This window comes from Erythrolamprus reginae, chromosome 2 (assembly GCF_031021105.1).
Source record: "Erythrolamprus reginae isolate rEryReg1 chromosome 2, rEryReg1.hap1, whole genome shotgun sequence".
Taxonomy (NCBI): Eukaryota; Metazoa; Chordata; class Lepidosauria; order Squamata; family Dipsadidae; genus Erythrolamprus; species Erythrolamprus reginae.
Window position 1 is genome coordinate 204,732,892 of NC_091951.1, and position 11,563 is coordinate 204,744,454.

An 11,563-nucleotide genomic window follows, 5' to 3' on the forward strand; every position below is an offset into this window, starting at 1 on the left:
TTAATCCCTCCATCATGCTCATCTCTTACCTGAGGTGTCCGGCAAAGATACCATTGGTGATGTAGAACACGTGCAAGCTGTTAATACGCAACCAACAGAGCAGGGGAGGAGGGGAAGAAGAAGGAAAGGAGGAGGGGAGAGGGCCAAATTGTAGCATTGTAGCCCAATTAAGGGATAAAACGTTTAAGGGCTTTGGGGGATCTTATTCTCCAAGATGAAAGCTTAATCTTCTGGGGTGGGGGTAGATATATAAATGGGTAGGAGTTTGACCCTTAGCGTAGACTATTGGATGGGAGAGGCTGATCAAGAGCTGAGAGAAAGAGCAACAACAAACAAAGAACTGAGAAAGAAAGAGAAGGTGGGAGAGAGAGAGAGAGAGGGCAAGAAACACAAACAAGGGGAAAGACAGTAACCAAGGCCATGACAGAGGCCTGGAATGTGGCAGTATTTGCTGCTCGTCGACGCAGTGATGATGATGAAGATACCACCAGGGACAGTGTATTTGCTTACACCAATACCAACAATACCCGTGGTGAGTTTGGCAAGGGCCTCAGAACCGGGGTAGGTGGGCAGGCTAAGGTTGGTTCAGAGGATAAACTTTTGCAAGAGCAGAAGGTGGGCTTTCTCCAGCTGACTTCAACTTTGGCAATTAAACGGAAGAGGGGTCCCTGAAATGGAATTTGCTAGTTGCCGCTGGAACAGTTTTGGATAAGGAAGGGCTCCAAAGTGGTCCCAGTAGAAGGATGGGAATGGCAGTGATGGCCTTAGTAGGCAGGGTTATTCAAAAAGAATGAACAGATTTCATGATGCATTGCTTCAGTTCTCAAGCATTGTCACGTAATGAGTCAGTGACCGTTTGAAAGAGGAGAGATCTAAGTTTTGAATGGCTGCCACAGGGACAATGAAGTCGCGTTGTTCTTCTGGCAATATTCAGTTGTTTTTTTACCCTTGGAATGGTGAGTCCTCAGGAAAAGGCTTTCTGCGTTGGGGGGCCTAAGACCTTGCTCTTTGTGCTTGGCCTGTGAGATCCCCAGACCTAACTTGCATGGGTTTTTTTTTCTTGTGGGGATAAGTAAAAGATTGCGCTTATGTTCCACCGCTACCCACTAAACTCGATGATCTTAAACATCAAATAACAACAGCGATCAACTCAGTGGATTGTGATATGCTGATACGCGCCTGGGATGAATTCTCTTATCGCATTGATGTTGCCCATGCTGCAGGGGGTGGCCACATTGAACCCTTGTAAGACAGGGGGGGGAAGTTGATTGTGAATAGAATACTTGTGACTTGGCTGGAGTTTTGCATTACTTTTCCTTAATAAAATATTGTGTCGTGAAATTGGTTCATTTTTTAAAAATAATCCTGTATTATAAGTCATAGAGAAGTATATACTTTCCTATGGATGAACTCTTGAATTATTTACAAGAATAGGGACCTTGTCTTATTTTAGCAGAACACTTCCCTGATTGATTTGCCCATTATGCTTGCTGAGATCCTTCTAATATTTAACTTTGTCCATCTTCTGGCAGACCCTTTTGAAGGTCCAAACTACCATATTGCACCACGATGGGTCTACAACATAACTTCACTCTGGATGGTCTTTGTTGTCGTTGCCTCAGTCTTTACCAATGGTTTGGTATTGGTGGCCACAGCCAAATTCAAGAAATTACGGCATCCACTCAACTGGATTTTGGTGAACTTGGCTATAGCTGATTTGGGTGAAACGGTTATTGCTAGCACCATCAGTGTCATCAACCAGTTCTTTGGCTATTTCATCCTTGGCCATCCTTTGTGTGTTTTGGAGGGTTATACTGTCTCTGCTTGCGGTAAGAAGTACTAATTCATGATGTTTTTTGCTTAATCCCTTTTTACCCCAATCCCTTCCCTCCAGGTCACAGTTTTATCCTCTTCCCCCTAATATAAGCACATCCTATAATCCTGTTGTCCTCAGAGATCACCCATCATGCTGTTCCTTTTGCCTCCATGTCCCTGAGTTGCTTGCCTATTAATCCCATGCATTCCAGGACACATCTGGCAAAACATTTAGTAAAGGCTTCAGTATAACCATTTCAGCTTTCTGACCCTTGTTGCTGTTTTGTATAAATGTTTTAGCAGGCCAGAAACTGAATTTTTGTAATGTAATGATAGATTATATATAATTCACAAACACACACATACCTAATAGATCTATGTCCTTATTGTTGTCCTCTAATGCTCTTCCTTCCCAGGCATTACAGCTCTCTGGTCTTTGGCCATTATTTCCTGGGAGCGCTGGGTTGTTGTTTGCAAACCTTTTGGAAATGTCAAGTTTGATGCTAAAATGGCTCTTGGTGGTATTTTTTTCTCCTGGATATGGTCTTGCGCCTGGACAGCACCACCAGTCTTTGGCTGGAGTAGGTAAGTATAAGGAGGGGATGGTACAGAGCGACATCACTGGAAACAAAGGAGCAGGGAAATGTCCTTCAGATGTGTTGGACTAAACTCTCATCGTTTTCAGCAGCTTTCCAACATAGCCAAAAAATAAACTTATGTATATGTTCACATAAAAAGTGGCTAGCTTTCATCAAAAATGTTGATAGGGAAGAGCCATTGAGGGGTTTTTTCAATGAGAAATATGTGGATCATCAATCATTTTTAATCTACAAGTCATTAAATCTTTCATTTGACATTTAATTTTGATGAGAGGGTGAAAAATGAGCAGGATCTCTATACAAAGGTATTGAGATATTGAAGCCTAAAGCAGTTCTGAATGCAACTGCTTCTGATGTTATCAAATCTATCTTCATCAGAATGTTGTGTGGCATAAGAAACTCTTCTGTTTTATTTTCTATGAACAAATGTAAAACATACTAAGAGGGGCTCAAAAGATTACTCAAATCTCAAATGTGAAAAGGATGTTCTTCTCCTCCCAACCAGGTACTGGCCCCATGGCCTGAAAACATCATGTGGTCCAGATGTATTCAGTGGCAGTGAAGATCCAGGTGTCCAGTCTTACATGGTTGTCCTGATGATTACCTGTTGTGCAATTCCCCTGAGCGTCATCGTTATCTGCTACTTGCAAGTGTGGCTGGCTATCCGTGCGGTAAATACACACTTTGTATTATATCACAGATGTCATGTATCCTTCCTTTCCTCTAGTATTCTCCTTCATGTTCCTTGTGACTAGCTTTCTCTTTCTTATAAAGCACATTTTTCTCCCAAATTAAAGTATCACTGCTATAGAGTCTCTAATTGAAAGCTATATAGAGAACTAGTAGCTGGATTCCCGTGCTTCGCTACAAAATTATGTGATCGGGCTTGATACATTGATATATTAACACCTAAAGCTTGCAAACTTATGTAGAATGTATAACTCCTTAGCATCAGAGCATGATAATATGATACTGTATAAGAAATACTAATGATCTGATGGTCATTTCGAAAAATCCTTTCTTAGCGAGCACCTAGAAGCCAAGGGGAACATACGTGCCAAGTTTCAAGTTTATAGGCTCTACAGTTCTAGAAATTTTGTGAGGAGTGAGTGGTATTTGGCTTTTATAATATAAATTAATATTTTGTTAATGGAGCCCCAATTCTGTCACTGTACTTGAAAATCCACATTGCAACACAAATAAAAACACCTCACTACCAATATATACCCAGTTAGTTCCCCTAATGTGATCTCCACTTCTATAAAAGTCCTCTGGCTAATCTGTTTCCTAATAAGGCCTTTGCCAGGAATGATTCCCAATTTTTCTAAGTTCATCTTCACCATACTTCTGGTTATATTACTTTCCTTATAAAAGGAGATCCACATACAAATTTAATCTGGATCCAAATTCTATGGTAAACTCATTTCTCTCTCTGGTTCCAAATCACAACCTAGAGATCTGAGATTTACTTTATTAATCTGACTTCTTTCCTTTCTCTCATAGGTTGCAGCCCAGCAGAAAGAGTCAGAATCAACACAGAAGGCTGAGAAGGAAGTGTCAAGGATGGTAGTGGTCATGATCATTGCCTATATTGTCTGCTGGGGACCATATACATTTTTTGCCTGTTTTGCTGTTGCCAATCCAGGCTATGCCTTTCACCCTCTGACAGCTTCCATGCCTGCCTTCTTTGCAAAAAGCGCCACCATTTACAACCCAATTATCTATGTCTTCATGAACAGACAGGTAATTTGTTCTGACCACAATGGAATAGCTAGAAATTATTGGAGTTGAGAGAGATGGGTGGATTAAGAGTAATTAACAGAAAGCAACTGGGGGATGGGGCTTATATCATTTAGGGGGTTGTGTTATGTTATGTGGTGGAAAAGGGTAGAACTGATTGACATTTGTCTATCTCCTGGCAGTTCCGTAATTGCATAATGCAGCTCTTTGGCAAGAAAGTGGACGATGGTTCTGAAGTTTCTACTTCCCGCACCGAAGTCTCATCTGCCTCTAACTCTTCTGTATCACCGGCATAAGAGCTCTTTCTTGATAGATTTCAAGACAGTTCTGCCTCCCAGGAGAGCCCTAGTGAGAATTTCTCCTTCTTTTCGCAGCATGTGGATGCCCTATGCATATCTAACATATTGGGCTGCTATTGCACAAACCCTTTCCTTGGACTTAAGACTGTGACCCAGGTTGGGTCCTTCTATTTCTCCTAGGGAGAGGGAGGTGTTTCCGCTTTCCTTTCAGAATTGTTTAGGGGGTGGCAATCATGTCTCTATATTCAAATATTCCATCAGTCCGAAATTTCCCTGAGGCTTCAGAGGTTGTTTTGATTGTTGTTGTCATCCCCTATCACTGTATCTTTAATTAATCTTGCACTTATCCTTTGGACTGCAAGACAGGCAAAACAAAGGCTCCTGTGCAAAGTTTATGACTTTTGCAAAGCAAGTCTGTCCCTTTTTATTTTTTTTAAACAGAGAATCCGCTCATCTTCAAGATGCCATTTCCTATGAATGGGTAGATAGTTTGATGTATCCACAAAAAGGGGATAATCTAGATATCAGCCACAGCAGCTCTATTTTGGTTATCTTTTGCTCTGCCCATCTTATGAAGTGTTTGGGTGGGTGCAGGGAGTCCATTGAAAGGAGGCTGGAGAATGAAGTTGTTTCTTGCAATTTCTGTGCTTCAGCAGGTTTGGAGATACTGATTTCTAGCTATGCCTAAGAGGAAACATAATTCTGTCAGAAAACATAAATGAGAATTTGCTGTAGCATTTTGGCCATCCTAGAGCTCTGTATATCTCCTCAGCATGGCTCAACAGGACCCACTCTGTACATAATATTTGATATTAAATCACCCATGTTCCGTGGGATATTTAGCTAGAAATGCAATGGGCAAAATTATTTTTAAAAACCTTACAGCAATGAGACAGAATAAATTAATGTACAAAAATGTTTACCTTATGTATAAAAGCTGAGTTTGTATCTTACAAATTATGTTGCAAAACACAACATTTTATATTTCTTGCAAGGTATCCAGGCATGTGGGAATTTGCCTTAGGTACCAGTATAATGACTGTGGATTAGTGGAAAAAGAGAAATATCAAAAGGTAATTTTAATTGTTGACAGTGGATATCTGTAGAAATCAAACAGGGTGAAACTGGTAGCTCAAACTGAAAAGCATGGGTCACCCCCCCTGACAACAGAAAAGTGTGACAGAAACAAATCCGAGCAATGAGACAGAATATTTGGGAAGTTTTCTTCTGCAAACCTTAACTGATGAGAAGAGCACTGAAGAATAAAATGTCTGTTATTAGAATGCAATAGGATTTCCTGTCTAAGGTACCAAAAAAATTGCTGGCTGAATAGCTTAAACAAGGATTTAAACCTATAAAATTCCCTTTATTTTCTTTCATGTGAAATCATGCTTTCATATACATATGTGTATGCAGCACATATTCCTCTCTTCCGCTCCAAAAGTTGAACCTCCATAGCAGACATGAACATCAAACCTCAAGTTTCCTGCAATGTTTTTCAGCTCATATGGGACACTAGAATTCAGAGGTGGATTGTCATGTGGAGTTGTTTTTCAAGCACTTTTGCAATTTAGTTCTTCATAGCTATCGTAACAATCAAGGGGAAAAGAAAGAACAGAAAGACAGACTACTTTTTAATTTTAATAAACAAATAAATAGTTATATTGTTGAGAAGCTGCAGCATGGGCACATAAATAGTGATGCCAACGTTGTCTGACTGTCAAGATGAAGGAAGCCATTTTTTCCATTCTGACTCAATAATGTCAGGGAAGTAATTCCATGCAAGAATTGCGATGGTGATCACAAGGAGAGTGGACATGGCCCGCATAGGAGTATGCACAAGCGGAACTATAAAAGCTGAAATGGTTGAAAAAAACACCAGGATAATGGCAGCAACGGTCAATAGGAGGTTCATGAGCTGTCCATAAAGCTTATACATACTGGTCTGGGGCATCTCCATTGCCTCCTGCTGTTGGGCTTGCTGCTGCTGTTCCAGTTTGGCAAGCCGGGTCTGGTAGGAATCCAGCACCTCCTACCACAAAGACAAGGAAAAGACAGGAGGTCAGGTCAGGATCAGCCAGTTTCCAGGCACTGATTTAGTTAATCCCAGGTGGATTTTCCCAGCGTTATTTTTCACCTGCCATTTGCAGGTCATGTGCTCTAATTCTTTGATGGCTTTATTTATATTTGCAAAGAGGAAGGTCAATTTTCTGACTCCTGGGTAACCCAACTGGCACTATTTAGACAAGACAGACAGATGCCAACAAGTTCAAAAGGCTGCTAGGGTTTACAAAGGCACAGAGAGGAAATACTTTAGAGGGAAAATGTTGAGGGCACTCCGAAACAGCCCAATTAATACTATGCTCATTGTTCATAGAATGCTGACTTGTACAAAAGGGGAAGGCACAGTGCAATATTTTGTTGTAGATTATGTGTGTTACTAATGCTAAGAAACTGGCTTTTGCAGTATGTGCAAAAGCAGGTTATGGTGATCTTATCGGCAGACAAAACAATAGTGCCAGTGCTTGTACCACTTGTAACATCGTTCTATAATCCTTCGTCCTCTGAGTTTTTGGGCACCCTACAATGAAAGTCATTGCAACCTTCATTTCTTATTGCAAAAATACACTGCTCTCTCTCTCTCTCTCTCTCAAGACAGTTGAAGTTGCCTATTGAGTAAGATGGGGTAGTACTTTTTTTTCCTTTTGTTCCATTTCTGTGCATTCTGTCAAGCTAGCCACATGCAACCTATTCCAATGTCCTGTTCTTTGCTCTCAGAATAATAACAATTTCTTAGATTTGTATGTTTGTAAGAATAATACTGTGTACAGCACCCATGAGTTTAGTTAAGCCATCTCTTACCCAGACATCCCGGGACCTCTCATAAGATTGATACACCATCTTCTCCTCAGTGCAGGCCAGATCATGTTTGAGGTTGGTGATTTCGTTGAGATTTAGTTGTACTGCATCATTCACTTGTATTTCCAGGTTATAGTGCCTGAAGAAAGGTGGCATTAAGTGAGGTTCTATAATCTGATCCTGTGTTCTAAGTCCTTTTTCTCTCCCCCCTCCACCTCCCAGCCAACTGGCTGATCTTGTTACAATCACCACTTTAGGCATTGCTCTAAATGGATTATGATGAGCTGGCTCTGCTTCCTGATCTGACACTTCCAGTACAATAAATGGGTGACTATGCTCATCCTAGATTGGGAAGAGGATTACAACTATCCAGTGCCATCTGTGTTTGGGAATGTGAAAACAAGAAATCAAACATTCTGGGGTACCTCAAAGCACTGAATCTAATACTGGTAGGAAAAATTGACATTAAGGAAAAAATACTTTTGGGAGCCCAGTGAAGGTTGGAACTAAAAAGCATTATTGCTGCCAAAGATGTGACAAGTAGATAAAACAATTTGGTAGGCTGAATTATTATGCTAAATATGCTTCTGAAGGGTTCTCTATCAGATATTCTTTTATCTAAGTGAAATGATCTGAAGGTAAAAAATAGACATAATAAATATGAAGTCAAATTTATTCATTTGCAATGATTGACTTCCTTTTGGTTACATAATAGAAACAACAGAGATATTTACTAGCAAATGGAATGGTAAATTAGCCTTCAGTCTGGTCTCTTACTTCATGCTATAGATACATGATTTTATTATTTTTTTAAAGAAAAATATGAAAAATTATCTGTTCATTCAGTTAAATTATTTTTTTCCAAAAGGAATCTTTTAAATAGCCTAGTTTAGTTATAATCTGATTTGATCTGATATGATCTGATCTAATCTGATTGGAGGATTATGGGATGGAAAATACCAGCAAAGAAACCAACCTAGTAGTAGTGTATTTCTGCTTTGCTGCGAAAGCACATCAATAAATGTGGAGTGACAGCAGTAGGATTAATTGTTGTAAAAATGTTCTCAAGCTCTATATACTTTTGCATACAAGATGGATCTATTTCTAATAAAAAAATCATTGCAACATTCCTTCTGGCTAGGGAAGTTGTGGCTGTGCACTTTTCATATTACAAGAAAAGCAGGAAGTGTCTGAGTAATGTCAATAAAGCATGGAGAAGATCAGAAGAAATAGGCAAGTTATGATCTATATTGTGATATTACATTAGTAACACATTTTTGTGTGAATGTGGCATATGAGGTAAAGAGATTCATATCCAGAAAAGACATTCTGTCTTTATCACTAAAGACAGAACTGTGATGTTCTAAGAGAATAAGTGTCAGGAGGAAACAGGACACCAGGGACAATCAAGCCTGAATGGCAAGGAAATGGAATATTCTCAAGAATGTGGATGCCCACCTTTTCTTTTCCTCCTGTAGGAGTTCCATAATTTGCTTTTTATCAGCTTTCCAAGTTTCGTCTAATATGTTCCTCTGGTTGTCCAGGGCTTTGTGATATTCCTTTAGTTCCATGATCTGGTTCTTCAGCTCCTGAAGCTTCTTTTTTGCCTCCTCTTCAAGATACTGCTTTGGGGCTGCCTCTGTGATAGACTCATTTTCTATGGTCTCTGGGATGGAGTATTCTTCTATCAGAGGAGCTTCTGTAGGGCGGAACTTGAATATGCTATATGGCCCTTGATGAGCCACATTGACTTTGAGAGTTTGGGTCGGGGGAGAGGAACTGCTCTCTGCAGGTGAGAAACTCTTCTGCTCCAATCTCTTCAGTTGGGCTAAGCAATCCTGAAGACGCTGTTCAAGATGAGCAATATTAGCCGAGGAGCGTTGGTTGATACGTTCAAATGCTTGACGGATGGAGGGGGCCTTTTCCCGATCAGCTTTGCTTACCAGTTCCACATAAGTGGAGAGGTTCTCATCACGATTGGCCTTCTCCACCCGCAGCAATTCAGACAAGTGCAATATACGATGGCGTAGAGCATCTTTCGGACTTCGGTAACTTGACTGGGAAGTTCCGGAGGAAATAGAGGACCTGTGGGTCCTACTGGAGTCCACCTGCTGCAAGGTTGGAGCAGAAAGACAGGAATATCAGAGCAAAATATACCAATTTAAGGTACCTCAGAATTGTCATATTTTACATGGAGGCCCCATTAGGTAACTAACAATGTACTGAGTGATCCCAGAATGTAAAGCCTCATACTGTCTACTTTGTATTTACTCCCATATTCTCTACTTTGATTTCATCTAGGGTAGTCAGTTTCCCTTTCTATAGAGAAAGATGGAGTGCTACCATTTGGACATTGTGGAGAAAGAGGCATGCTGAATAAGAGATGACTGTCCAATAACTCTCTTTCCAGGCAAACCTATGACAATTTTATAACCTCAGATATTCAGTGCCAGTTCTTACTGCCCCCTAGTTCAAATTTCTAAATTAAACAAGATTCCTAATAAAATTATATTTTGAACCTTGTTCATTCACTTCCACCTTTCTTGCTTCACCTGTGGATTTAAGCACTGATTCCTCAGTATATCTCAGCTTGTACAAGCACACTGAATTTTAAATCTCTCCTTTCTTTATGGGGGAAAATCAAGGTGGCAAAATCAGAGAGATGATCAGCAGCTGGCTGACTCTTCAGTTTTCTGATGAACTTCCTATTTATCTCAACCTCACTGTCTCTTAAAGCATGCCTTGACAAAAGGGAAAAAGGAATGGAGAGATTGGATATATACGGTACACAAAGTTGTACTTGGGAGACAAAGAACTGGTCAAAAACCTTTTGAAATGCCTTCCTGGATTTGAGATGATTAGGTGTGGGTATAATGCGTAAGGGATGACATTCTACTTTGATCCTACCGTGTTTCCCCGAAAATAAGACATTGACTTATATTAATTTTTGCTCCAAAAGTTGTGCTACGTCTTATTTTCGGGCGGTGCCTTATATTTCTCAAATAAGACAAATTCACAGGCAGAAAAGCTGAGACCCCCAAAGAAAGTGTACCATACGGTACACTGATTATGGTATGGTACCTGTCAGTATGGCACCCACACACACAAATGACGGCACTTATATGGTATAACAATATACTCCCGCTATTGCAGCTTCTGGCCACCAGAGGAACTACAGTCTATGCACTGTAGTGGAGACTGTAATGGTGCTGAGACAGCAGCAGACTGTGTCTGCTGTACTGGACGGTACAAAGCAATGGAAGGGGCCAGCAGGGGATGCCACATTATTACGGTAATGCTATGAACAGCTTTGAATGGTACCATATGTTTTTCCACCGTACCGTATGTAAACTTGACTACGTCTTATTTTCGGGGGGTGCCTTATATTAGTAAATTCTGCAAAAACTCTGACATGCCTTACTTTCGGGGTACGTCTTATTTTCGGGGAAACAGGGTATTTGACTATGGCTGGTAAGGTGCAAAAATACTAGTGTTTCTTATAGTTTGCCCTATCTTCTGTTCTCTTCTGGAAAAGTACCTGTGCACAGAAAATTCCCTGTCATTAGAACAATGCAATGACATCATATATCTTTCTCCCTGAATCATGACAACTGCCATTACAATGAGAGATACTTACTGTTTGAAATCTCAATACGTAGTGATCAGACTGTGTCCTTAGACTTAGAAATATTTATTTACCCATAGTTTACCAGAGCAATCCAACCTTTGAGTTCATCTGATATGCTATACATATGAATGGGTTTGTTAGGCTACAATCTAATTGTGATCTAGAAAGTTATAGTTCGTGGTCAAGAGTGTCTACAAGAGAGCCATGTGCTAGATAAAATGCATTTTAAATGTGAAGAAATGTGCTTTATTGGTCACTCACTGGATTGGGACCTTGACTTGTTGAAGCTTCTGAGTCCTGGGAAGGTTCTCCTTTGGTTAAATTATAGTCTACCATGAATGCTGCATGGAAACAGACAAGTGCACAAAAGTAACATTAATTTGTGATCTAATCTTTTTATATTTTTTGTTTTATTTGGTTATTGTAAGTTGGCCAAAGTTACTTTTGATGAGATAGACAGCTATACAAATTCGACTAGCAAAGAGATAAATAAAATTGTACTTTGTTGAAGCTAAATTGCAACTTCCTCTAGCCTACTTAAAATGGTGTTAAGAGGTAACTTTTATGACTTTCTTCATCTCTCTTTTTAAATAATTTTTAAAATTAACTAAATAAAAAAAGAA

At 39.9% G+C, this 11,563-nt stretch overlaps 2 protein-coding genes across 2 annotated transcripts; one reads left to right on the top strand and one right to left on the bottom strand.

Moving 5' to 3' along the window:
* Positions 1 to 396: 396 nt before the first annotated feature.
* On the top strand, positions 397 to 4,450 carry LOC139161799 (red-sensitive opsin). Its single transcript, XM_070741402.1, has 6 exons — positions 397 to 532; positions 1,533 to 1,829; positions 2,232 to 2,400; positions 2,920 to 3,085; positions 3,918 to 4,157; positions 4,337 to 4,450. The coding sequence occupies exons 1-6, from the start codon at positions 421 to 423 to the stop codon at positions 4,448 to 4,450; spliced, it is 1,098 nt and encodes a 365-aa protein (XP_070597503.1). The 5' UTR covers positions 397 to 420.
* A 1,723-nt stretch (positions 4,451 to 6,173) lies between these two features.
* Positions 6,174 to 11,276, bottom strand: TEX28 (testis expressed 28). The gene is made up of 4 exons (XM_070736813.1): positions 11,202 to 11,276; positions 8,771 to 9,423; positions 7,316 to 7,451; positions 6,174 to 6,485 (listed from the first exon to the last, which is right to left on the bottom strand). Exons 1-4 carry the CDS (start codon positions 11,274 to 11,276, stop codon positions 6,174 to 6,176), a joined length of 1,176 nt encoding a protein of 391 aa, XP_070592914.1.
* Between the last annotated feature and the right edge of the window lie 287 nt (positions 11,277 to 11,563).

Excerpts from the sequence above, each read along its gene's own strand:
- LOC139161799 (XM_070741402.1), top strand. The coding sequence starts at position 421 with ATGACAGAGGCCTGGAATGTGGCAGTATTTGCTGCTCGTCGACGCAGT. Across the intron at positions 533-1,532 it reads CAATACCAACAATACCCGTG|ACCCTTTTGAAGGTCCAAAC; the intron begins GTGAGTTTGGCA and ends ATCTTCTGGCAG. Across the intron at positions 3,086-3,917 it reads TGTGGCTGGCTATCCGTGCG|GTTGCAGCCCAGCAGAAAGA; the intron begins GTAAATACACAC and ends TTTCTCTCATAG.
- TEX28 (XM_070736813.1), bottom strand. The coding sequence starts at position 11,276 with ATGGTAGACTATAATTTAACCAAAGGAGAACCTTCCCAGGACTCAGAA. Across the intron at positions 9,424-11,201 it reads CAAGTCAAGGTCCCAATCCA|CAGGTGGACTCCAGTAGGAC; the intron begins GTGAGTGACCAA and ends CCAACCTTGCAG. Across the intron at positions 6,486-7,315 it reads AGAGGTCCCGGGATGTCTGG|GAGGTGCTGGATTCCTACCA; the intron begins GTAAGAGATGGC and ends TCTTTGTGGTAG.